Source organism: Balaenoptera acutorostrata, chromosome 2 (assembly GCF_949987535.1).
Source record: "Balaenoptera acutorostrata chromosome 2, mBalAcu1.1, whole genome shotgun sequence".
NCBI classification, from domain to species: Eukaryota; Metazoa; Chordata; class Mammalia; order Artiodactyla; family Balaenopteridae; genus Balaenoptera; species Balaenoptera acutorostrata.
This window is the reverse complement of record NC_080065.1, coordinates 180,650,069-180,676,173: the sequence shown is the minus strand read 5'-3', so window position 1 is coordinate 180,676,173 and position 26,105 is coordinate 180,650,069. Positions and strand designations below refer to the sequence as shown.

Sequence of the window (26,105 nt, the reverse complement as noted above, 5' to 3'; positions counted from 1 at the left end):
ATTAATTCCATCTGGGAGCCGGGGCTCCACTGCTGACCCTCCCTGAGACTGTGTGGCCCACTCCACCTACTCCCGCAGGGTAGCCCTGCCTTCCGGGCCAGGAAGGAGGTGGCCGGACGGGGCTTTGTGAGGACCAGTCCCCGAGGACAGGAATGGCTGAATGCCCAGTCCTGACTCGTCCTTACCTTGCTGGTGACCCCGAGAGAGAAGACCGCCTGGGCCCATCCCAGCCATCCCTGGTGACCATAGACAGGCCCGGGCGTGGTGGAGGTTTTGGAGGCAGGTCCCTCTCTGCGTGTGACTGTAGCGCTGCTCCGGGGTGGGCGCCCCTTCCCACTGGCCGTTGGAGAACCTGGCCATGGGCAGCTGCTGTCCTTAGATGGGATGTTGCAGTCACCGTGGAAAACACGTCTCCCAGACACCGCCCATCCCTGGGCTGGGTGCCCCCCGTGGGTCCCTCCAGGCCCCCAACACTGCTCAGTGGTGTCCACTCACCAGTGGACACTCACTTCCTTCCACATTTTACACACTGAGCTCCCTGCCAGGGCCGGAGCAGGTTGGGGTGTGGGTGGGGAGGAGAGCCTGAGCCCGGCCAGGAGTCCTGCCTAGAGGGCGGGGGGGTGGTGCAGTCCATCGCTTCCCTCTGGGCAGCCCTGTGCCACGCTGTCTCCACTGCTGGGCAAGCGCAGACTCCTTGCAGCCCCGTGGCTGGCGACCCTGGCCCCGGCCAGCGCCACTGACTTCTGTTTCATCTCTAACAACTTCAAGGCCTTGACTTAAACGGCAGAGGAACTCCATCACAAAATCGAATCTTTCTTTGCCTTTAAGAGTGAATTAAAATCCTCCCTGGAGCTCCACTTTTCCCATCAGTTGTAGTCTGGGGCAGGTCTCTGACATGCAAGTTTCACATCCCTGGGAGGGGTGTTCGTCAGAACAGTCTTCTTTGTTTCAAACAGCCTGGAAACGTCTTCGGTTGACATTAGGCAGGAACCCCTCCTGTGAATTTGAGGTCCCAGCGCACATCCGGGTCCTCTCTTTCCTGATGTCCTTCCACCCCTCGCCGCCCCCTTAAGCTGGGCCCCCCAGCACTGCTGGGCCGGGGAGGACAGGAAGCCTGGCCCCTGGGCTGTCAGACCACCAGGGCAAGGGCTTCACAGAAACCTGAGAAGCCGGCCTGGCCTGTCGCGGGACAAGGGAGGGCCGAGCCGGGGCGTTGGCCCCGCACCACTAAGTCCCGCGTCCCTGTTCCTGCAGAGCTGATGCAGACGGAGGCCCACCACGTGCGGACGCTCAAGATCATGCTGAAGGTCTACTCCAGGGCCCTGCGGGAGGAGCTGCAGTTCAGCCCCAAGGCCATCAGCCTCCTCTTCCCAGGCGCAGACGACCTGCTGGAGGTGCACGGCCACTTCCTGTCTCGGCTGAAGGAGCGCCGTCAGGAGTCCCTGGAGGAGGGCAGTGACCGCAACTACATCGTCCAGAAGATCGGGGACCTCCTGGTACAACAGGTGGGCGCGGCCAGGGCGGCTCAGGGCCTGGACCAGCCCCTGCCCTGTCTCTTTCCTTCCAATGCAGAAAGAACATGCCCCCCATTTGCTGAGAGCCCCAGCCCCCGAGGACTGCAGTCCCAGCCCCTTAACAGCCACGCATCCTTCCACCAGCCTAGAAACACAGAGACCTAAATGGTGAATGCACTCGTCTAGACACTATCCAGTGGGTGTTCTGGGCTTTTGTTTGTTTGGTTGGCTGGCTTTTATTTTTTTTGGTCTTGACGGCTGTTTGGTTTTTGGACCAGAGCCATCCATGGTAGGGCCATTGACCCTGAGCTGACTTCTGAGTGGACTTCTGGGCCAAGACCAAGATTGACAGAGGGGACCCAGGGCCCCTCGTCTGCCCTCAGAGTGCCCGGAGCGTCCCAGGTCAGCTAACTAGGATGCATGAGAAGAAGACGTCGTTCGCTTTTGAATTTCTCTAACATTCTTCCACTTAAATTTATTTTTCCTTCTCGGATTTCGGGATGTTTTACAAGCACCTGTGACGTGTAGACGTCTTCTCCTTTTCCCTTTCGGTACCTTGCGCTGAGACACCACGTCCTGAAGCATTTCTCTGTTTGGGTGCCAGCGAGCCAGACAAGAAAGTGAAATCCCAAGTCAAGTCAATCTGCGTTTTAGCAGAGTCAGGCGAAGGAGGTGAAAACATTCCCTGGCAGTTTTTGTGTTTCCTTCTAGTAACGCCTCCACGGGCTCTCTTCAGTTTTCAGGTGAAAACGGGGAGAGAATGAAAGAAAAATACGGTGTCTTCTGTAGCGGCCACAATGAAGCCGTCAGTCACTACAAGTTGCTACTGCAGCAAAACAAGAAATTTCAAAACTTGATCAAGGTAAAAAAAAAAAAAAAAAAAAAAAAAGTATTTATTTATTTATTTTTAAGTTTATTTATTTATATTTTTGGCTGTGTTGGGTCTTCGTTTCTGTGCGAGGGCTTTCTCTAGTTGCGGCAAGTGGGGGCCACTCTTCATTGCGGTGCGCGGGCCTCTCATTATCGCGGCCTCTCTTGTTGCGGAGCACAGGCTCCAGACGCGCAGGCTCAGTAGTTGTGGCTCACGGGCCTAGTTGCTCCGCGGCATGTGGGATCTTCCCAGACCAGGACTCGAACCCGTGTCCCCTGCATTGGCAGGCAGATTCCCAACCACTGTGCCACCAGGGAAGCCCCTGTCTCATTTTTAACCACAAACTCATTCAGAACACAGTGGTGAAAGCTCTGGAGAATCCCCGGGTGTAAAGCAAAGCAGGCCTAGGGTTTTGTTCCTGCCGCAGCAGGGTGGCCCCTGAGATGCCCCTCAATGGATGACCATGGGTCCTCAGACCGTTGAGGGGACATGAGTGTCCTCGCAAGGGGCCGCCCTGCCCCGGGAACCGGCCCTCCAGAGCCACCCGCTCTGCCTCGGATGCTCTGGCAGATGCAAGACCTGCCTTCCTCTAAGCCTTTGTCCTTTCGTCACCTCCTCCCCTGTCTGGTCCCCATGCATCCCCCGCAGCCCGTGGAATGACCCACACCTGTCTTCTTTCTGCCCAACAGTGTGCAAGTGCTCAGGGCCCAGGAGCTGAGTCAGTGGTCGGGCAAGACCCCGCCCCCCGCATCCTGGGAGGCGCTCCTGGGTCAAGGCTGCTGGGCGCCGTCAGCATGTGCCCTGCGGCAGCCCCGGCCCTCTGCACCCCGCAACAGCTCCGCACCTGCAGCCTGTACCGCAAGGACTCTACCCTGAAGTGATATCCAACAACTAAAGGTCTAGAGTTAAGGATGCAGGGTTGTTAAATTTTACCCCAGGGAACTTCCCTGGCGGTCCAGTGGTTAAGACCCCACGCTTCCACTGCAGGGGGCACGGGTTCGATCCCTGGTCGGGGAGCTAAGATCCTGCACGCCACGAGGTGTGGCCAAAAAAAAAAAATTCTAAGAAAATTTCACTCCATTATCCTGGCAGTGGATAGACGTGAAAAGGAGAGGGTCGTTTGGGGGCCTGAGTCCAGTGGTTAGGACTTGGCACTTTCACTGCCGCGGGCCCAGATTCAATCCCTGGTCGGGGAACTAAGATCGCGCAGGCCACGTGACGTGGCTGGGAAAAGCAAGTGACGTCAGGTGACCACTTGCTAGGCTCTTAGCCAGAAGCGCGCACCAGCTTCCGCCAGGGAGCCAGTTCGGGGAGCACCGGCCCAGCGTGCCTGGAGGGTCCCGGCGGCCATCAGCAGGGCGAGGGTCTGCGCGTGTGCGTGTGCACGTGGACAGCTCTCCAGGGGATTCCCAGGACCACCCCCCACTCACTCCCCCACCCCCCGGCTGGTTTCTTCCTAACGGGTTCTGCAGGGGCCCACGTTTTATAGCAGGTGAGGCTGCCTCTGCCTTTGTGGCCTTTCTGTATGCAGCAGACAGTCCCTGCTTTCACGTACCTGCAAAGCGGCAAGGACAAGGTCCCCGTAAGCCGAAAAGGGACCATGAACTGGATATCACTCAATATCCGACCATGAACTGATGTGGCGGGGGATTAGACACCCACGCAGCATGGCTTTGTTTCCTCCGTGTCATAGAGAATCGGCAACTTCTCCATCGTGAGGCGGCTCGGCGTGCAGGAGTGTATCCTTCTGGTCACCCAGCGCATAACCAAGTACCCCGTGCTGGTGGAGCGTATTATTCAGAACACGGAAGGTACGGTAGCTCTCCTGTCTTGCCCTTAGGTGCTCGGTGGGGAGGAGGGTCTCTGTCTCCCCACCCCCTCTTCTAATAGTGGGTTAGATAATCCACTCTACGATCTGTCCCTGGTTCTCCGGATTCAGCTGGGCTCCGCAGTCACTGACTGAGCTGCCACCTTGCAGAATCCACTGTGCTGGGTGCTAGGGTTTCCAGCCAGGGTGCCTGGTCTCGCCTGCCGTTACCCCCCGAGTCCCCGCACGGTCTGGGCTGGAGCAGCCCTCAGTCAGTATTGGAGAGTGGATGAAAAGACACGGGTAGTGCCCTTGCTAAGGTCACCCCGGGTGACCCACACAGGCCCAGAGGTGACCTCCGTGTCGCGTGCCTGATGCCATGGAGGGCAGAGAGGAAGGGCATGTAGCCCAGCCGGGGTTCCCGGAGGCCCGGGCAGTGCTGACCACACCTCCCTTGTCTCCAGGGTATTTGGGTGGTGGGAGAACGCACGAAGTTCCCCTGCCGTGAAAGCAGAGCCCTTGGAGTGGGGGGAGCCAGCTCTTGGTAATGGCCGGAGGTGGAGGGAGTCTTTCATGGAGAGCTGGAGGGCAAGGGGGCGTCAGTTTACCAAGGAATGGCCGGCGGAGTTATGCAGGGTCTGTTTTTGCCGCTTGATTTGCACCTCAGCTTCTGCATTCGACAGAAGCTCTGTCTCGGTGAAAACCAAACGCTGGGCTGTCACGTTTACTTTGGAGAAGTGTTTACATCTCAGGAAATTCGAGTTGGAAAGTGATTCTCGAGGGTCCTCTGAGCAGTGGCCTCGGGACACACCTCCTCGGCCCCGTAGCCTGTCCGCCTCCATCGCGTTCGTGGACGCAGACCAAGGAAAGCGCTAACTCTGCTGTGTGTGGCAGCTGACTCCGAGGACCACAGAGACCTGACGCAGGCCCTGAGCCTCATCAAAGGCGTCATCTCGCAAGTGGACGCCAGGGTCAGCGAGTGCGAGAAAGGCCAGCGCCTCAGGGAGATCGCGGGCAAGATGGACCTCAAGTCCTCCAGCAGGCTCAAGAACGGGCTGACCTTCCGCAAGGAGGACATGCTGCAGCGGCAGCTCCACCTGGAGGGCACCCTGTGCTGGAAGACCACGTCCGGGCGCCTAAAAGGTAACGCCCCGCTCCAGTCACCTCTGCTGGACGCCATCCTGGGTTGGTGGATGCCATCTTGGAGACTTGGGTACCCTCTTGGATGAGTGAGCACTATTTTGGGTTGATGGGCACCAGCTGGCACAGAGCCACTGCAGCCTGGCTGCTTTGCAGCTGAAGGGAGGTTACCTGCTGAGTCAGGTCGAGCACAGAAGTAGAGCAGGAACGAGGTGGTCCAGGTGGTCATGCCATCACCCTCCGTGTCCGGTGGTTGAGATGGTGTGGTGCACACAGGGAAGGCCGCCAGGTGAAGAGGGCACACTGAGTCATTGACTCCTGAACAGAAACCTGGGGTATCAGGACACCCCAGATTTAGCAGAGGCCCCAGGGTTCTAAACAACAGTCACGGGCCCCAGTGGGGGTAGAGGATGCCACCTGGGCCACGGACCTCCGTGGCCGCCAGCATCCCACCCGCTGTTCGGGGCGAGCTCCACGCCCTACTTTCGAGATCCGTGGCGTGGTTCCAGACCAGAGAGCGCCCGGGGCTCATCCCTGAGTTTCCTGTCCATTTCATGAGCCTCTAGAAGCATCCTAACCTGTCCACTGGCATCAGCCTCTTTAAAGAGCTTTGGGGGGCGTCGCAGGTAGCCAGACGACAGGATGTGCTTGTTCTTAATTCGAGCAGGTGAGCAGCCAAAAGGTACAGTTTACAGTTGAGCAGCCCCTGCATGCCAGGCACCAAGGCGGGTGGCAGAGGCCCCTGCCCACGTGGGGCTCCAGTCGGTGGGCAGAAGGAGAGAGGTAAACACAAAAACAGTGAAAAGCGCAGTAAGTGCTTTAGAGGAACCCAGCAGGCTGCAGCGCGACAGAGTTCCGTGAGGAGAGGGTGTCCGATTGGGATGGGGTGTCTGAACAAGCTCCCCGAGGAGGCGGTATTTTCGTTTCCCGCAGCGCGAGCGCTCCTGTTGGAAACACAGCTCGGGATTTGCACCCACGTGCACCAGCTCTGCCGGGCGGGTCACCGCACCATGTCCCTACAGGGACAAGGCTCCGAGCCTACCGCCACCAGGACGCTCGGGCATGCGGGCACGAGAGTTTTGCTACGGCAGGAAGCAGGACGCGAGCGTCCAGGGTCTCGGTGTTCAAAGCTGAAACCAGGAGGGTGATGGGGTGGGGTCAGGTTGAAGGGCGCCCGCGGGCTGTGGAGCCGGCCTGGGATTCCTCGTCTGCCCGGCGGGACCCTATAAGATGTTTCCTTCTGCGTCCTCCCCTTAGATGTCCTTGCTGTCCTGTTGACGGACGTGCTTCTGCTGCTACAAGAAAAGGATCAAAAATACGTCTTTGCTTCCGTGGTACGTGTCCCATCCCTTCGCAGAAAGGGCTGCTCAAAGCTGCCTGCACGGGCCGGGGAGGCAGGGACTGCCCCACTGCCAGGGCAGGGGGACAGCACAAGAGCAAGGAGGCTAGAAGAGCACATCCACATGTTACCCCGTCGTCCCAGGCCCTCCCCAGGGCCAGAAGGTGCCAACAAGGCAGGAGTAGAATTTGCCAAGGATGGGCTCCTGTCCAGTGGCCTGAGGCGGCTTCAGGGTCGCGCCAACATCTTGCCCAGTTCCGCCCGGGCTCTGTGCTTCCGTGGCCCTTCCCCTCACAAGCGCCCGGGCCCTCACAGGCCCGGGCAACCTCGCCGGGAGAGCCTGTCCCTCCTTCCCGGGGGGCTAGCGTGTCGCTGAGGACGCGCCCTCAGGCAGCCACTGCCCTGGGACCTGTGCCCACGTTGGCCTCACGGCACGCTGGCCCCAGAACAGCCGCGTCACGGCAGCCAAGCTGGCCGGGAGCTCCGTGCGGACGGAGGGCTCGGAGTCAGGCTGGGATTCCGCCCATCCCACCCGGCCCACGTCCACCGGGGACTCGGCCTCGACCCCTGCTCGCTTGGGTGACCCATGGGTACCTGCCGCGGAGGGGCTCAGCGAACCCGTTTGCCTCTGGGTTCACCTGGAGAGGAAAGTGGCCTTTGCCACTCAACTCCAGAGTCTCGCCCCTTTCCCAGAGACTTAAACTAGCTTCTCAGGAAGTTTCCAGAAATAGGTCACGCTGTCTTGCCAAACGGTGGTCTCGCCCTGACGCCAGCCCACCTCGTGTGTGCTGTGTGTCCGCTCACGAGGGTGATGCGACGTCTATGATCTGCTGTGCTGTCTGCTCCCCACGGCCTCCCCTGCTCGCCCTCTGTGTGCGTGTGTGTGTGTGTGTGTGTGTGTGTGTGTGTCTGTCTGTCTGTGTCCTGATTGCCTCTCCTCAGGAAGACACCAGTCCTGCTGGGTCAGGGCCCACCCTCATGACCTCGCTTTAACTTAATCACCTCTTTAAAGACCCTGTCTCCAAATACCGTCACATTCTGAGGTTAGGACCTCGGCATCTGGATTTAGTGGGGAATGGGGGGAAATGCAGTGTAGCCCATAACAGCCAGTTAAAATCGCACATTTTACTGGTCAGTCAGAGCATTATCTCTTGTCGGACACACCACAGACTGGGAATACTGGTTGGCTCTGGGTGTTTGGGGCACAGGGTTGGGAGGAAGATTTATTTGTCATCACAGACTGCCTGCTCTTGTATCTTCTCAGTTTTATACAGTGTACGTGCGTTAGCAATTATAGAACATTTTTTAAGCACATTGAACAGGCACATGAGAAGGATGTGAGAATATCATCGCGATAGTGTCCGTTTCCCCCAGGTGGCAAAATCTTTCTGCTTCGAATTGTTGGAGGATAAGCAGGGTGCACGCCTCCCCCGCTCCCCCCCAGTCCCCTTCCCCGCCGGCTCATGGCTCCACGGCTGTGGGGCTGCAGCAGGTACAGGGTAACCCTCCCCGCCCCGTCCCACCCGTGCAGGACTCCAAGCGCCCCATCATCTCGCTGCAAAAGCTCATCGTGAGGGAGGTGGCCAACGAGGAGAAAGCCATGTTTCTGATCAGCGCCTCCCTGCACGGGCCCGAGATGTACGAGATCTACACCAGCTCCAAGGAGGACAGGAACACTTGGATGGCCCACATCCGCCGGGCCGTGGAGAGGTGAGAGGGGCGCGGGTGGGCCTTCCCCCCACCGGCGGCTGTGCCCCTGGCTTTGGTGGCTGGCAAATCAGCAGAGACCTTGGGGCGCCTGCGACGGTGCCGGGGGTCGCAGGCGGGAGACCTCTTCGCTTTTCCCCTCCCTGTCATTCCACCTCGGTGCTCTGTCCGTCCCCTCACCTCAGGGCAGACAGAGGACGCCATTCAGCCCCTTCCGACAGCGGCTGAGAAGGCCCAGATGTCTGTGGCTGGAGGATGCGGGGCCCGCAGCTCTAACCTTCTGTCTTGGTGGGCTGTCCACCTGACACGGGGGGCTGTCCTTCCTCCTCGGCCCAGGGGAGCCCTCAGGACCCCAGCCCCGTGGCTTTGAGTGACGCCTGCCTCCTGGTCCACCGACAGACGGTGGCCCGGCCCCCCTGCCCAGCCTGCTGCTGCCTCTCTTTATGCCCAGAAGCTTCTCAAAACCGTAGTCTGCTTCGAGCCCCCTCAGTACTCAACTTCGGCCCTGCTGGCCTTGCAGCCTCCTGTAGCTGGGAGGTCCGCAGGGAGTGAACTGCTCTGTCTCCTCCTCCCCCCCCACCCCCTGCAAGTTGTGCCAGACTTAAAACCTGTGGCCGGTTACGTCCCGACACCTTGCAGCTGGAGGCTTGCCGACGGCTGTGTTTCTGTCCTGCACGGTTGACCGTTAACAAACTAAATCTCTCAGCACGTCAGAGATGCTCTTTGCAGCCGGACCTGCAGGCCGACCTCAGTGCTGTTTCAGAGGCGGCCAGCGCGTGGAGCGTGCTCGCCCATCTGTCCCCTCTCCCTGCAGCTGCCCGGACGAGGAGGAGGGCCCCTACAGCGAGGCCGAGGAGGAGAGGAAGGTGCTTGAGGCCCGCGCCTTGAGGCTGAGGGACTTCCAAGGTAAGGGCGGGGTGGGGTCAGTGTCACCTCCGCACCCACGATGTGGCCCTCGTCTGGTGACTTGGCCCCGAGAGCCCTCCTGGGCCCAGCAGTAGCCTTTCTGTTCTATCCCATCGGAACTGGCCGTGGACCGAACCGCCGCCCAAGTGCCCAGGAGTTTGGCTGTGGGCTGTCCCATGTCCTGCGGTTCTGTGGGCCGTTTGCCCTGGGGTAGCGATCTTCCAGAGGGCGTGTGGGAAAGGGGGGTGGGGCGCTAGGGTTCCTCCCTCGGTCCTCGCTCAAGAAGGGCTCGATAATTCACATACCTTACCAGTCACCCATTTAAAGTGCGCCATGCAGTGGCTTTTAGTATATACCAAAAGGACGTGCAACCACCACAGTCAATTTCAGGCTGTTTTCATCACCCCAGAAAGAAGCCCCATCCCCATTAGCAGTCGCTCCCGTTCTTTCCCCATCTCCAGCAGCTGGGAACTTCTGTCCTACTGTCTATCTGTCTATGAATTTACTTATTCCAGACACCTCGTATAAATGGGGAGATTTGTCCTTTTGTGACTGGCTTATTTCACCAAGCGTGGTGTTTTCAAGGTTCATCCCTGTGGCAGAATCTCCTTCCTTTTTAAGGCTGAATAATATTCCATTGTGTGGATGGACCACATCGTGCTTATTCTGCTCCCCGGTTTTAACAGATTCCTGTGAGATTTCAGCGAGGTCACTGCCAAGAATCCATCTCAGTACTTTGTGGTCTCAGTCAGCTCCCCTCCTCTCTCTCACTCACTGTGATATTTATGTTTAACATAGGTAACATTTGAGCAGTAAGCGCATAAAATTAGGCAGTATGTATTTTATCTCTTTTTGTGGGGAGAGGTGCAAGTTTGAGGGTATTAAGGAATAAAAATGTCCAAAAGAAATCAGGGAGAGAAATCCCACTGACCCCTGAAAGTATAATGTTAACATAGTATTCATTTCATCCCGTTCTAAATTTTTTTTTTTAACATCTTTATTGGAGTATAATTGCTTTACAATGTTGTGTTTCTGCTGTACAACAAGGTGAATCAGCTCTATGTATACATATATCCCCATATCCCCTCCCTCTCGCATCTCCTTCCCACCCTCCCTATCCCACCCCTCTAGGTGGTCACAAAGCACCGAGCTGATCTCCCTGTGCTATGCGGCTGCTTCCCACCAGCTATCCATTTTACATTTGGTAGTGTATATATGTCCATGCCACTCTCTCACTTCGTCCCAGCTTACCCTTCCCCCTCCCTGTGTCCTCAAGTCCATTCTGTGCGTCTGCGTCTTTATTCCTGTCCTGCTCCTAGGTTCATCAGAACCTTTTTTTTTTTTTTTTAAGATTCCATATGTATGTGTTAGCATACGGAATTTGTTTTTCTCTTTCTGACTTACTTCACTCTGTACAACAGACTCTAGGTCCATCCACCTCACTACAAATAGCTCAATTTCGTTTCTTTTTATGGCTGAATAATATTCCATTGTATATATGTGCCAATCTTCTTTATCCATTCATCTGTCGATGGACACTTAGGTTGCTTCCATGTCCTGGCTATTGTAAATAGAGCTGCAATGAACATGGTGGTACATGACTCTTTTTTGAATTATGGTTTTCTCAGGGTATATGCCCAGTAGTGGGATTGCTGGGTCGTATGGTAGTTCTATTTTTAGTTTTTTAAAGAACCTCCATACTATTCTCCATAGTAGCTGTATCAATTTACATTCCCACCAACAGTGCAAGAGGGTTCCCTTCTCTCCACACCCTCTCCAGGATTTATTGTTTGTAGATTTTTTGATGATGGCCATTCTGACTGGTGTGAGGTGATACCTCATTGTAGTTTCGATTTGCATTTCTCTAATGATTAGTGATGTTGAGCATCCTTTCATGTGTTTGTTGGCAATCTGTATATCTTCTTTGGAGAAATGTCTATTTAGGTCTTCTGCCCATTTTTGGATTGGGTTGTTTGGTTTTTTTTGATATTGAGCTGCACAACCTGCTTGTATATTTTGGAGATTAATCCTTTGTCAGTTGCTTTGTTTGCAAATATTTTCTCCCATTCTGAGGGTTGTCTTTTCGTCTTGTTTATGGTTTCCTTTGCTGTGCAAAAGCTTTTAAGTTTCATTAGGTCCCATTTGTTTATTTTTGGTTTTGTTTCCATTACTCTAGGAGGTGGGTCAAAAAGGATCTTGCTGTGATTTATGTCATAGAGTGTTCTGCTTATGTTTTCCTCTAAGAGTTTTATAGTGTCTGGCCTTACATTTAGGTCTGTAATCCATTTTGTGTTTATTTTTGTGTATGGTGTTAGGAAGTGTTCTAATTTCATTCTTTTACATGTAGCTGTCCAGTTTTCCCAGCACCACTTATTGAAGGGGCTGTCTTTTCTCCACTGTATATTCTTGCCTACTTTATCAAAGATAAGGTGACCATTTGTGTGTGGGTTTATCTCTGGGCTTTCTATCCCGTTCCATTGATCTATAGTTCTGTTTCTGTGCCAGTACCATACTGTATTGATTACTGCAGCTTTGTAGTATAGTCTGAAGTCAGGGAGCCTGATTCCTCTAGCTCCGTTTTTCTTTCTCAAGATTGCTTTGGCTATTCGGGGTCTTTTGTGTTTCCATACAAATTGTGAAATTTTTTGTTATAGTTCTGTGAAAAATGGCATTGGTACTTTGATAGGGACTGCACTGAACCTGTAGATTGCTTTGGGTTGTAGAGTCATTTTCATAATGTTGATTCTTCCAGTCCAAGAACATGGTGTGTCTCTCCATCTGTTTGTATCGTCTTTAAATTCTTTCATCAGTGTTGTATAGTTTTCTGCATACAGGTCTTTTGTCTCCTTAGGTAGTTTATTCCTAGGTATTTTATTCTGTTTGCTGCAATGGTAAATGGAAGTGTTTCCTTAATTTCTCTTTTGAATTTTTTGTCATTAGTGTATAGGAATGCAAGAGATTTCTGTGCATTAATTTTGTATCCAGCTACTTTACCAAATTCATTGATTAGCTCTAGTAGTTTTCTGGTAGCATCTTTAGGATTCTCTATGTATAGTATCATGTCAGCAGCAAACAGTGACAGTTTTACTTCTTCTTTTCCAATTTGGATTCTTTTTATTTCTTTTTCTTTGATTGCTGTGGCTAAAACTTCCAAAACTACATTGAATAATAGTCATGAAAGTGGGCAACCTTGTCTTGTTCCTGATCTTAGAGGAAATGGTTTCAGTTTTTCACCATTGAGGACGATGTTGGCTGTGGGTTTGTCATATATGGCCTTTATTATGTTGAGGTAGGTTCCCTCTGTGCCTGCTTTATGGAGAGTTTTTGTCATAAATGGGTACTGAATTTTGTCAAAAGCTTTTTCTGCATCTATTGAGATGATCATATGATTTTTATCTTTCAGTTTGTTAATATGGTGTATCACAATGATTGATTTGCATATATTGAAGAATCCTTGCATTCCTGGGATAAATCCCACTTGATCATGATTTAATGTGCTGTTGGATTCTGTTTGCTAGTACTTTGTTGAGGATTTTTGCATCTATGTTCATCAGTGATACTGGCCTGTAGTTTTCTTTTTTTGTGACATCTTTGTCTGGTTTTGGTATCAGGGTGATGGTGGCCTTGTAGAATGAGTTTGGGAGTGTTCGTCCCTCTGCTATATTTTGGAAGAGTTTGAGAAGGACAGGCGTTAGCTCTTCTCTAAATGTTTGATAGAATCTGCCTGTGAAGCCATCTGGTCCTGGGCTTTTGTTTGTTGGAAGATTTTTAATCACAGTTTCAATTTCAGTGCTTGTGATTAGTCTGTTTATATTTTCTATTTCTTCCTGGTTCAGTCTGGAAGGTTGTGCTTTTCTAAGAATTTGTCCATTTCTTCCAGGTTGTGCATTTTATTTGCATATAGTTGCTTGTAGTAATCTCTCATGATCCTTTGTATTTCTGCAGTATCAGTTGTTACTTCTCCTTTTTCATTTCTAATTCTATTGATTTGAGTCTTCTTTTTTTTCTTGATGAATCTGGCTAATGGTTTGTCAATTTTGTTTATCTTCTCAATGAACCAGGTTTCAGTTTTATTGATTTTTGCTATTGTTTCCTTAATTTCTTTTTCATTTATTTCCTATCTGATCTTTATGATTTCTTTCCTTCTGCTAACTTTGGGGTTTTTTTTGTTCTTCTTTCTGTAATTGCTTTAGGTGTAAGGTTAGGTTATTTATTTGAGATTTTTTCTTGTTTCTCGAGGTGGATTGTATTGCTATAAACTTCCCTCTTAGAACTGCTTTTGCTGCATCCCATAGGTTTTGGGTCGTCGTGTTTTCATTGTCATTTGTTTCTAGGTATTTTTTGATTTCCTCAGTGATCTCTTGGTTATTTAGTAGTGTATTGTTTAGCCTCCATGTGTTTGTATTTTTTTAGAGTTTTTTTCCTGTAATTGATATCTAGTCTCATAGTGTTGTGGTTGGAAAAGATACCTGATACAATTTCAATTTTCTTAAATTTACCAAGGCTTGATTTGTGATGCAAGATATGATCTATCGTGGAGAATGTTCCATGGCACTTGAGAAGAAAGTATATTCTGTTGTTTTTGGATGGAATGTCCTATAAATATCAATTAAGTCCATCTTGTCTAATGTGTCATTATTAAAACATCTTGTGTTTCCTTATTTATTTTCATTTTGGATGATCTGTCCGTTGGTGAAAGTAGGGTGTTAAAGTCCCCTTCTATTATTGTGTTACTGTCCATATGTATTGAGGTGCTCCTATGTTGGGTGCATAAATACTTACAATTGTTATATTTTCTTCTTGGATTGATCCCTTGATCATTATGTAGTGTCCTTCTTTGTCTCTTGTAATAGTCCTTATTTTAAAGTCTGTTTTGTCTGACATGAGAATTGCTACTCCAACTTTCTTTTGATTTCCATTTGCATGGAATATCTTTTTCCATCCCCTCACTTTCAGTCTGTATGCGTCCCTAGGTCTGAAGTGGGTCTCTTGTAGACAGCATATATACAGGTCTTGTATCCATTCAGCCAGTCTGTGTCTTTTGGTTGGCACATTTAATCCATTTACATTTAAGGTAATTATCAATATGTATGTTCCTATGACCATTTTCTTAATTGTTTTGGGTTTGTTTTTGTAGGTCCTTTTCTTCTCTTATGTTTCCTGCCTACAGAAGTTCCTTTAGCATTTGTTGTAAAGCTGGTTTGGTGGTGCTGAATTCTCTTAACTTTTGCTTGTCTGTAAAGGTTTTAATTTCTCCCTCGAATCTGAATGAGATCCTTGTTGGGTAGAGTAATCTTGGTTGTAGGTTTTTCCCTTTCATCACTTTAAATATGTCCTGCCACTCCCTTCTGGCTTGCAGAGTTTCTGCTGAAAGATCAGCTGTTAACCTTATGGGGATTCCCTTGTATGTTATTTGTTGCTGTTCCCTTGCTGCTTTTAATATTTTTTCTTTGTATTTAATTTTTGATAGTTTGATTAATATGTGTCTTGGCATGTTTCTCCTTGGATTTATCCTGTATGGGACTCTGTGTGCTTCCTGGACTTGATTGACTATTTCCTTTCCCATGTTAGGGAAGTTTTGAACTATAATCTCTTCAAGTATTTTCTCAGTCCCTTTTTTTCTCTTCTTCTTCTGGGACCCCTATAATTCGAATGTTGTTGTGTTTAATGTTGTCCCAGAGGTCTCTGAGACTGTCCTCAATTCTTTTCATTCTTTTCTGTTTATTCTGCTCTGTGGTAGTTATTTCCACTATTTTATCTTCCAGGTCACTTATCCGTTCTTCTGCCTCAGTTATTCTGCTACTGAATCCTTCTAGAGAATTTTTAATTTCATTTATTGTGTTGTTCATCATTGTTTGTTTGCTCTTTAGTCCTTCTAGGTCCTTGTTAAACTTTTGTTGTATTTTCTCCATTCTGTTTCCAAGATTTTGGATCATTTCTACTATCATTACTCTGAATTCTTTTTCAGATAGACTGCCTATTTCCTCTTCATTTGTTTGGGCTGGTGGGTTTTTACCTTGCTCCTTCATCTGCTGTGTGTTTCTCTGTCTTCTCCTTTTGCTTAACTTAACTGTGTTTGGGGTCTTCTCTTCACAGGCTGCAGGTTCGTAGTTCCCGTTGTTTTTGGTGTCTGCCCCCAGTGGGTGAGGTTGGTTCACTGGCTTGTGTAGGCTTCCTGGTGGAGGGGACTGGTGCCTACCTGTGTTCTGGTGGGTGGGGCTGGATCTTGTCTTTCTGGTGGGCGGGGCCGCATCTGTTGGTGTGTGTTGGGGTGTCTGTCAACTTAGTATGATTTTTGAACAGCCTCGCTGCTAATGGGTGGGGTTGTGTTCTTGTCTTGCTAGTTGTTTGGCATGGGGCATCCAGCACTAGAGCTTGCTGGCCATTGGGTGGAGCTGGGTCTTAGCATTGAGACGGAAATCTCTGGGAGAGCTCTCGCCAATTGATATTACGTAGGGCCGGGAGGTCTCTGGTGGACCAATGTCCTGAACTCGGCTCTCCCACCTCGGAGGCTCAGGCCTGACACCAGGCTGGAGCACCAAGATCCTGTCAGCCACATGGCAAATAGTGGTAGAAGGCCAACATCTAGAAAGTAGGGGCCCATCCACTCAGCCTCAGGGCTGTTCCAACGTTGTCAGGGCTCCGCCATTCCCTCGGGGCTGGTGCAGCTCCTCTCCAGTGTGTCCCGTTCTAACTCTTATTTCTGCCGGAGAGTAATAAAATACATGCCCTGCACAGATGCATCTCCATGGATACCACAGAATCATACAGGAACGTCTCCTCATCACCCATTCCTGACAAGAGTCTTAGTGAATTCGAAATAGATGTTTCCTTCACCAAGATCTTCTTTATTATCTTGGACCAAAAGCCAATCTCATCCTTCACACTGGACCATCAGGGACACTCCCATCAAAGTCAGGAGCGAGGCAGGGCCCCCCACCCCCCCACTCTCACCATTAGTATCTTCCTCCTGGACGTTCCAGCCAGGGTAATAAAGGAAGAAGCGGAAGTAAGAGATCACGATTGGTAGGGAGGTGGCAGAATTATTTTTTGCAGGTGACATGATTATCTGCCTAGGAAATCTTGTAGAATCAACTGGAAAACTATTTGAAATGTAAGAGAGCTCAATAATTTAGCTGAACGGGATGTGTATATTTATACTAGCAATCACCAGTGAGAAAGTCTAATAAAATAAGTCGTAGTCATGGCAGCAAAAAAAAAAAAGGTATAGGGACTTCCCTGGTGGTCCAGTGGTTAAGACTCCACGCTTCCATTGCAGGGGACCCAGGTTCAACCCCTGGTCAGGGAACTAAGATCCCGCGTGCCTTGTGGTGCGGCCAAAAAAAAAAAAGTATAAAACCCAGAGACTTGTAAGGAGATTAGAAAACTAAGTCTTATAAGGCTCTGAATTTGTCCCAAACTAATAAAAATCAGCCCGTTATGGTCCTCCCCCCATGCCCCCACCGTGTTTGATTTTTATAATTGAGGGAGACAAGCTGGAGACAGGGCCACACCCTTGCCTGCTTGTCGGGAATGTTGGACGAAGGGAGAGGTACAGCTGCGGACAGGGCGTGGGTCAGCAGGCTTCCCAGGGGCCCGCCTGGCCCTGTGAGGCATCCTTACACCGGCTCCTGGGGGGAACCACCCCAGAGGAGGCCGACCGCCACGCCCATCGCCACTTTGCAGAGCGACTTAACATTAAAGACCAGCAGATCGCCCAGAGCCTCAGCGAGAAGCAGCACATCTACCTGGCGATGGCTGAGATGAGCGGCCTCGAGGACCTCGCCCCGGCTCGCCTCCTCTTCCGGGGAGGGGACGCCCCCGAGAACCTGCAGGGGGAGCTGATTCTCAAGTCGGCCATGAGTGAGAGTAAGTGGCCTCCAGCCCTCGCTGAGCGCCGGCCCGCCCTCCCTGTGCTGCCTGGTGGGCTCCCGGGAGACCCCAGGCTGGGCATACAGCCCCGTGGGGCCCACAGGCCGCCCTGTCCGGGCACGATTCTGTCTGCCTCTGTTCTGCTTAGAGCTGGAAGGTCCTTGGACCCAGTCGGGTGCAGACCCCTCGCTGCAGATTTAAAGTTCCATCTCCTCTTCACTCAACAAACACTCCCGGGGCTGGACCCGGGGGTCTCAAATTGACTGAGACGGTTCCTCTTTTCTGATGAGTGGGTCACTGATGCTGTCCCCAGAAAAATACACACATACACATTTGGTGGGTCGTTTCAGGGCCTCCTGGCCGCACAGCCACGGGAGGGCGCTGGCCCGTAAGAGGCCTGCTTCCGGGAGCTGACAGGGTCCTTGCGGAGCTCCTAGAAACTTCCACGCAGCTGCTGAGCCCCATGCTAGGCCAGGGCATGTGCTCCTGCCGGACAGTCAGGCAGCAGGGCCAGCACTGTTGTTTCAGCGGCAGGCGAGACAGAATTTTCCATCGGAGTGGAAAGGCCAGAGGGGCCCCGCGGGGACTGCGCTCCTGCCCAGCCTCGCTCCCTCCGGCCGTGCCTCCCACGCCTCCAGTCACCACTGTTCTTGGGCTCCCGAGACCCTCTCATGTCCTGTGCCTCTGCCTGGAGTAGTCTCCCCACCTCCTCACCTGGCCAAAGCGTGTCTGTCCTCGAGCACGTTGTGTGACCAGCCCTGCCCCCCCCAAGGCCACCTCCCGTGGCCCCTGACCTTCTGTATGACCGTCAGCACACAGGCAGTGGCCACGCCGAGTTCCCTCCTAGGCCCAGCGCAGCCCCAGGCCCAGGGCCCGGAGCGCCCCGAGGTCCGGCCTCGTGTAGATACAGATTGGCACATCCTGGGTGCAGTACCTGTGTAGGGGGTGCGCAGAGGCAGAGGGGCTGACCGACACCCTGCGAGGCCGTGGCCCGGGTCCCTGCACCCTGCTCTGATGCCCACGGCAGGGCCGCAGGGTGACTCGGTTCCCCTCCATCTCCTTCCGCAGTCGAGGACATCCAGAGCCTGATCTGCAGGCGGCTGGGCAGTGCCAACGGCCAGGTGGATGACGGGGGCGGCTCCTCGGCCCCAGCTCGGAGGGTGGAGGCCTCCGGGGGCTACGACAGCGCCGGCAGCCCCGGCAAGAGTGAGTGGTGCCGCCTCCTCTCGGGGCTGGGGCTTCTCGGGACCCCGGGAGGTCGGCGGGTGCAGGAGGATGTGCAGTTTCTTAAAATGTTCCCTTCACAAAGCATCCTTGTCAAAGCCCAGACGTTTGCTGTTCAGCATCTCTGCTGCTGATTCCCCTCAACCTTCTATAAACTCTCCGGGGTCAGGGTTCTGGAACTTTCCAGGGGTTGTGAGTCACGTTCTGACAGCAGCACCCAGGCCAGTGCCTGCTGCTGGTCTCTTCGCCCCAGATGCCGCCCTTTCTGCCCAGGTCGGAAGGCAGCAGCCCGGCCACGATTCCTACCCAGGATGGGGGCCAGGGTGGGGAACAGGGCATGCAGACCCCTCGGGACCCGCGGCATCTCACGCGCCTGGCTTGGGGTTTCAGATGGCAGTTTTCAGAAGAACGTCTGCAGCAGCAACCCCAGCCTCCGAGACTGGCAGGGCCCCGCGGGCAGCCCGGACTCGAGGCTCGGCGACACCCCGGGGGCCTCCGAGGAAGCACCACAGGCGGTACGCTGCCTCCTTGGGATGTTCCTGAGCTCCACACAGAGTCGGCCCCAGTGCTTTCAATTATCGTCAGTGAGGGTGAACAGCCTGTGCTTGGCTTGTCTGGTTTTTCCGTCTCAGGGCAAATAGTGAGCAGCGTCGTCCCGGTTGACGGTGACTAATAGTCAATGTGCAGACTGACATGTGGCCAGGTGACCCTCCTGGTTCCTCCTGCAGGCCCCGGCAAGGGCGGGGCGGGAGGCAGGGGAGGGGCGGGCTCAGGGCGGCGGCCTCAGCAACACGTGAGAGCCAGCATGCGGGGACCACGAGCTTTCAGTCTGCACAGGTGTCCTCCCCCGCCCCGCCCCCCCCCGCCCCCCCCCCCCCCCGCCGGATGCCGAGGTCACTGGCTGTTCCCTCCTCTTTGACTCAGAAGGCCCACCCTTGCCAAGCGCTGGGGTCAGAGTTGGAGGCCGGCTGCCTCTGGCCACCTCTGAGGTCTGAGGCCTGGGCTCTTCCGACAACCACCCCCTCCCACCCCACCCCCGCGGCCAGGCTCAGAGCTTCCCACACGGCGGGCCCAGCCCGCCCGCCGCCCGCCGCCCTCGCACCTCCCGGAGGCCACCCTGCACCCACCCTGCGCCCTCATTTTCCAGACACCAAGGCTGGCACAAGTCAGACGAGCAGGCGGGGGGCCTGTCCCGTGCTAAGGGGATGCCTTAGCGATACTAAGCGGGTCCCGCTCGAGTTGGATTGGCCCTTAGAAGCTCTCTGTGCTGTGATGCCGTGTTTCCACAGGCGGAGGCAGCAGGTGCTGAGCCCAGCCCCCGGCTGCCTGCCCTCCTGGAGTCGGAGGTAAGCGCGGGCTTGTGCGTCCCCCCGGGGCCGGCACGCACGCCCGGCGGGGCTTCCTGCAGAGCGCCAACGTCCCTCTCCCTCTCTCAGCAGCTCGTCCGGCGGATCCAGACACTGTCCCAGCTGCTTCTCAGCCTCCAGGTACGCGGCTTGCGGGGAGCGTGGCAGGCCACACGTGCCCTTCCCCGGGTTGGGGGGAGGCCGGGCTCTTCCTCAAGCCGGCCGCTCACCGGCCCTCCCCTCCCCCAGGCGGTCATCGCCCAGCAAGACAGCTACGTGGAGACGCAGAGGGCGGCCATCCAGGAGCGCGAGAAGCAGTTCCGGCTGCAGTCGACGCGCGGGAACCTGCTGCTGGAGCAGGAGCGGCAGCGCAACTTCGAGAAGCAGCGAGAGGAGCTGGCGGGCGTGCAGAAGCTGCAGGGCCAGCTGCGGCTAGAGCAGCAGCGCTGGGAGTGCGAGCGGGGGCGCCAGCGCCAGGAGTTGGACGTGGCCGCGGCGCGGCTGCGGCAGCGCGAGAGCGAGTCGCTGCGGGTGCAGGAGCAGCTGAGCCAGGAGCGCGAGGAGCTGGAGCGCCAGCGCCAGGCCTACCAGCACGACCTGGAGCGGCTGCGCGAAGCCCAGCGCGCCGTGGAGCGGGAGCGCGAGCGGCTGGAGTTGCTGCGCAGAGTGAAGAAGCAGAGCACGGTGCCCGGGGCGGCCGGGGCGCTGCCGCCCGAGGTGCTTGCAGAGGTGAGCGCTGGGGGTGCGTCCTGGGCCCGTGCGGGCGCGGGCGGGTCTGTGAGTTGTGAGTGCGTGAGCACATGCGTGCGTGTGTATGTCTGTGTTTTCGGGACAGGCGGTAAATGGCAGCTCCGTCGGGCCAGCGTCAGCCTCTGCCCAGATCTGACCCTCCCAGCTAAGAAGCTTCCCTTAAGCCACCCCTGGCCCGGGAGCTGGGCGGGCAGGCAGGCCAGGTCCATCCATCTCCAAAAACCCCGCCCCACCCGGGAGCCGGCAGAGTGCGGGCGAGGCTGGCCCGCGGCGCCATGCAAATCTGCGGGGCGCGGCTCCTTGGCGGGACTCGGAAGGGCTTCCCGCAGGAACCACCGTTGGTGTCTTCTGTCGCTCTTTCAGGCCCAGCCCCCCAGCCACACTCCCAGCTTCAACGGGGAAGGGCTGGAAGGGCCCGCGGCCCTGGCTAAAGCGCCAGGGCCCCGGGTGAGCTCGCTGCTGTCTGGTGCGGGGCCTGAGTACGCAGAGCGCCCCGAGGTGACCCGCAGGGACAGCGCCCTGGCTGAGGGTCGGCCAGCCAAGAGCGACGTGCCCATCCAGCTGCTTAGCGCCACTAACCAGATCCAGAGGCAGGCGGCCGTGCAGCAGCAGATCCCCACCAAGCTGGCCGCCTCCACCAAGGGCGGCAAGGACAAGGGCGGCAAGAGCCGGGGCTCCCACCGCTCGGAGAGCTCAGGTGAGTCGGGGCCTCCTGGCAGCCCCTTCCCTACCTTGCCCAGGGGCCGCCTGGCCCCTCGCCTCTGGAGGGGGCATCGGGAGGAAACCCCAAGGCATAGCTGGTGATGCAGCTGAGGCTGCCCCCTCCCCCCTCCATGTGGAGGTCTTTCTTCTCAAAGAGCAAAAAAATGGAAACATCAAACCTCAGCTCCTGTTCCCGCCTTGGCTCTCAAACTGGGATCAGGGACAAGGGAACGTGCTGGTGATTCAGAAACGAGCCTTGGAAACCTTTGCGCAGTTAGTCGCCTGGGGCGGGAAGTCGGGCAGGAAGTTGCGCAGTGATCGATGCTCCCGCTCCGCCACCGAGCCCCGCCGTGCGCTGGCCCAGGTGCTGCCAGCTCTGCTGGTGGCCTTGCTCCACCGACGGCACACTCAGCCCTTGCACCAGAGCACCCTGCAGCCAGTGGTCCCCGGTAGGGCAGGCCTGGGGGAGCGTCCCTGGGACATTCCTGGGGAGCACGGCCTGTGTCCCAGGACCACTGGGCAGCAGGGTCACAGGGCCTCTCGTCCAAAGGTTAAATGACTGCAGGGCCTTCTGTGGTCGGGCAGGGGTGTCTGCCCTGGATTTTGTCACTGAATTTGGGGCCTAATGTCTGAGTGGGGTCTCTCTCTGGGAACGGGCGCTGGGGAAAGTGTGGGCGAGAAGTGGGATGAGGCCCTGGCCCGGGTCCGCAGAGCGCTCCTGTGCCTGGAGCGAGGCCGAGCGCCCCAGCCGGTACCTTCCTCCCGCTTCCAGCCTCATTTGACCTGAAGCAGCCACTGCTTCTCAACAAGTTCATGGGCAAAGAGGAGAACGCCTCTCGGAGCCGCCGCTCGCTGAGTCCCGTCCTGCGCAGCTCCACACCCCCCCCAGGTGAGCCGGCCCGCACCCCACCCCCACCCCCACCCCCTGGCACCCACGGTGCCTGGCAGCTGGTGACACCCACCACCCCCTCTCTCTTCCAGACTCCTGCCTCCCAGCCTCGACCCCGGTCCCGGCTGATGTCCCCAGTGAGTACTTCACCTTCAAGGCCTGGGGGGCATCCTCCCCACCCGTGGCCCTGTCCTCCACACCACTCGACAAGGAAGAAGCCAGCAAGGAAGATGTCATCTTCTTCTAGGGGGCGTGGCTCGGGGCGCAGACCCCTCCCTGTGCCGCCACCGTCCGTGCTCTCTGGGGACGCGCCCCCCGGCCCTCTCCCATTCCCAAGTAGGCCTCTGCCAACCACCACCAGGCCGGGGCAGCGCTGGCCTGCCATCTTGAGGCTCTCTGTAGGATTAGCAGTGGTGCCTGGGCAACTTTTAAACCTATTTTTTCTAACACAAAAAGGAAAGTTTTTAACGGAAGGTTGAACCAAAGCGAACCCATGGAGCTGTCATCGTAGCGCCCTGTTTGGGTAGAGAGACCAACTCCAGGCTGTGTTTCCAAGGTAGTGACCAACTGCGGTGGTTCCGCCTAGAGCATGATAACAGGCCAGACCCCGGCCTGAGGAGGTGCTGGCCCAGGCTGGGCTCCATGGCCACCAGGAGACCCTGGAGCGAGTCATGATGGCACTAGAAGGGGCCCAGTGGTGTTGGCTCTGTCCACAGAATCAGGCAGAATTGACTTCCGTGAGTGGGGTCATGGTGAACCTCCAGGCCCAGACATGAGCCCAGCCAGGGGTGGCACACGGCTCTCCTGGGACAGGGCCACAGGGCTGGGCGGCCAGAGAGGTTGGCTGATGGCTTGCCTGGCGGGTCCTACAGGTGCAGAAACTCGTCCTTAAAGGGGCTGACCTGGAAGGGACTGACCGTAGCTCATTTTAATCTGGTGGAGGTTTTTAAAACCTGCTCCTGTCAAACTCGGTGCTTTCCCAAGGCGCCTCACCAAGGCAGCGTGGTTCTGTGGGCCTCTCGAACACCAGGCGCCCAGGAAGCCAAGTCCAGAGCTTCAGCCAGCGCTGGCACACACCTGAGGGTCCCAGCCCCGGGTGGAGGGTCCTCCATCCCCATGAGATGGGCCAGTTGTTCCAGGGCTGCCAGGGGGTAGTCCCTATAGGGCTGGTGTCCCGAGCCGATGGGCAGATGCTGGGACAAAGGGCAGTGGGGCGGAACGCTGGAGGGACCCATGTGGCCTGGGTGGTGACAGTTGCCAGTGAACGCACAGACGGCCGCCTCGCGGGCACCTCACATCCAGTGAGCTGTCGCAGCTTATTGTCAGCAAACACCTAGGAGGAGGGAGAGGGCCACCGGTCCAGCCTCGAGGCGAGGCTGTAGGTGTCAGGGATGGCGTCGCATGTCCATGAACAGCCCCAGGGTGGCAACTGGGTCAGACCCACGTTCCAGCTCTGGCCAAGTGCAGGCTTGGGTACCAGGCAGGGGGAGGAGGGGAACGACGGGGCATTCCAGCCTCTTCCTGCACCCCAGGCTCCCCAGTGGAACCCACAGCCCAGTACCTCCCGAAGCGTTGGTGGGAAGACTGAGTCCTGGCAGAACAGGAGCCCGGACACCCGGGGCGAGGTGACACAGCCAGCAGTGACAAGGAACTGACAGTGGTTCCGGACCTCTCCCGAGCTGCTTCCTGCCCCTCTGGGGACCTCCCCCACCTCGCCCTTGCCCGAGGGCCTGCGGCACCAGCGAGCAGCAAAGAGCAGCGGCCTCCCTGCCCCGGGACACGTCCAGGTCATCTGTGCCACGTCTGTAATCAGTGTTTGTGTTTTGTACTGAGACGCATCAGAGCACTTTAGAGAAGTTGACTTTTAAGTTCCTGTCCTGTTGTGAAGAGGACATTGCTGGGCCGCGAGCCCCACCCACAGATCCGCTGTGACCCTCCCAGAGGATTCCTCGGGCGATCAGCAGCTCGAGGCCACGTGGATATCAGCCGAGGAGATTTCCGGGTGCCGCCAGCAGCGGGGCAGCACCGTGGGCACATCTCACCAGGACCCCGAGGTCACTCCCGGGTAGAGCCCCGTCTTATTTGTAAAGCTAGGGGTCGAGCAGATGTTCCTATTTCTGTGGGATCTGTGCACGTTCATCGTGACCATGACCTTAGTCCACCCGACAGTTACTTTTACAATGATGGCAGCATTTCCTCACTGTGATATATGTCGGAACCGCCCTAGAACTTAAGACCTGATTCTAGCAATAAACGTGTCTGAGACGAGGTGACCGGAGTGGCGGTTCTTCGGAGTTTTGTTTTAGGATCACCTGCGCAAAGGTAGGTGCTGCAGTGTGCTTTCGGGGCGGGGGGCGGGGAGGAGAGGAGCCTCGGGCCCTCTGCTGCACTAGGAGGCCTGCACACCAGGCCCAGGGCCTGCCTGCCAACCAGGCTGTGGTGCCCTGTCCCTCCCACGTGGGCCCAGGACACCACGGCAGTGCCCGCCGCCGCTGTCACCTCTCCTGCTGGGCGCACTGCTCCCCCTGCCCCGAGGCTGGGGCGGGGAATGTAGGGAGGCGGGGACACCTCCCAGGCGAGTGACAGCACCTTACCCCCCCGCTGGGCACCAGCTCAGACCAGGGGTTGGGTGGACTGCACAGAGCGCCCAGGCCAGGTAGCCTGCTCTGTTCCCGGTGAGGAAGCCCCAGACAGTGACTCCATCTGGACAAAGTTGGAGGCAGTGCCAGTGCCAAGGTGGCTACGGCGGCCCCCCGGGGGAGCGCTGATGAAGCCAGGGTGAGGAGAATGCCGCCAGGTCCTCCCGCCCTGGCCGGTCCCCTCCCACTTAGGCCGCCCCTGTGGTCCTGGGGTGTCAGCCTCCTCGACAAGGTGGGGCCCCTCAGCCTCCCTGCTCCCTGATGGAGCGCGTGCCCCCCGAGTCCTGCATGACAGCTGGAGATCCGCCGGGGCCCAGTCCCCTGGAATTGTCTTGCTTCACCCCAACCTGCAGCTGAGCTGCCAGCCCAGGGAAGGGCACGGGGCAGGGGGTGTGGCCACACGACAGTTGCAGCCGGTTCCTCCTCACCAGCCCACCCAGCTGTGCCTGAGGCCCTGCAGCTGCGTCCCCGCCCCGCTGCCCAGGCCCGGGGGACGCCAGCCTCCTGGGGCACCTGTGACCTGCCGTGTTACACATCCAGGTGTTCATGTGATCCCCTGACAAACACGCTGCCTTCCAGGTGTTAACTCACTGAGTCTCCCGACAGGTAGGCATGTACTGCTCTGACCCCCACCCTAATGTCGCTGGTGCCCCTGGGTGCTGGGAAGGCAGAGCGTGCCCCCCCTTTACCAGAGGGAAGAGGGACCCCCTCCCTCCTCTTCCCTCCTCCCTCCTCTTCCCCCCTCCCCTAGCCCAGAAGGAGCCCCCCCTAGTTGGATGGGGCGGGGGCTCCAGCCAGGGGCCAGGTGGGGTCCCTGCACCCACCCCAGCTCTTCCGGGCCACGTACCTTCTTTGTAAAAGAACAAAATGTGGTTGAAACCACATGAGGCCTTAGGGACTATAAACACGGCCAGTTCATTGGCTCTTCCCGGTGCTTCTGAGTTGTGAGGGAGAGCACCATTCCCTCCGCTTTCCCACCAGGACTCAGAGGTGGAGGGTCACAGGCAAGAGCAAGGGGCAGATGTGGGCCGCCCACCACCCACCGAGGCCACATGCGTGTGGCCTCTCAAACGTCAGACTGGAAAACAAGCTCGTCCTGTCCTGCCTGCCGTGCTCTCCACGAGCTGGGAGACAGGAGCCTCGGGCGTCTCCGGAGATGCTCAGAGCCCGCGAAATGCTCAGACCAGCCCTGAACGGACAACGGCAGCTCTGGGTCCAAGCGGTGGCTGTGCGATGCTTCGACCATGACAGGCACCCCGCGATGCCCAGGAGCACGAGGCCCAGGCACAGCCTGGTGGAGGCAGCATCCACGGCCGGCCGGGGTGCCCGAGCCCGCGGGGAGGGAGGGCCGCCCTCCATGGCTGAGGGCCACTCAGGGTCGGCGGGCTGCGCTTGGCAG

The 26,105-nt window shown here is 56.2% G+C and overlaps 1 protein-coding gene across 3 annotated transcripts in view; it reads left to right on the top strand.

Moving 5' to 3' along the window:
* ARHGEF18 (Rho/Rac guanine nucleotide exchange factor 18) overlaps nucleotides 1-24,345 on the top strand; it is a 61,030-nt gene extending 36,685 nt beyond the window's left edge. Inside the window, exons 5-20 of one of the 3 annotated variants that reach the window (XM_057540490.1) lie at nucleotides 1,255-1,505; nucleotides 2,251-2,376; nucleotides 4,079-4,196; nucleotides 5,087-5,335; nucleotides 6,590-6,666; nucleotides 8,203-8,381; nucleotides 9,193-9,284; nucleotides 16,971-17,153; nucleotides 18,225-18,362; nucleotides 18,771-18,895; nucleotides 19,670-19,726; nucleotides 19,817-19,867; nucleotides 19,976-20,455; nucleotides 20,840-21,173; nucleotides 21,951-22,067; nucleotides 22,160-24,345. In XM_057540490.1, coding sequence (XP_057396473.1) covers nucleotides 1,255-1,505; nucleotides 2,251-2,376; nucleotides 4,079-4,196; nucleotides 5,087-5,335; nucleotides 6,590-6,666; nucleotides 8,203-8,381; nucleotides 9,193-9,284; nucleotides 16,971-17,153; nucleotides 18,225-18,362; nucleotides 18,771-18,895; nucleotides 19,670-19,726; nucleotides 19,817-19,867; nucleotides 19,976-20,455; nucleotides 20,840-21,173; nucleotides 21,951-22,067; nucleotides 22,160-22,314 — 2,732 coding nt within the window. In that variant the 3' untranslated portion in view covers nucleotides 22,315-24,345. The remainder of the gene's footprint in view (nucleotides 1-1,254; nucleotides 1,506-2,250; nucleotides 2,377-4,078; nucleotides 4,197-5,086; nucleotides 5,336-6,589; nucleotides 6,667-8,202; nucleotides 8,382-9,192; nucleotides 9,285-16,970; nucleotides 17,154-18,224; nucleotides 18,363-18,770; nucleotides 18,896-19,669; nucleotides 19,727-19,816; nucleotides 19,868-19,975; nucleotides 20,456-20,839; nucleotides 21,174-21,950; nucleotides 22,068-22,159) is intronic. The other 2 variants (XM_057540489.1, XM_057540491.1) reach the window with 2 other exon arrangements.
* The last annotated feature ends 1,760 nt before the right edge of the window (nucleotides 24,346-26,105 follow it).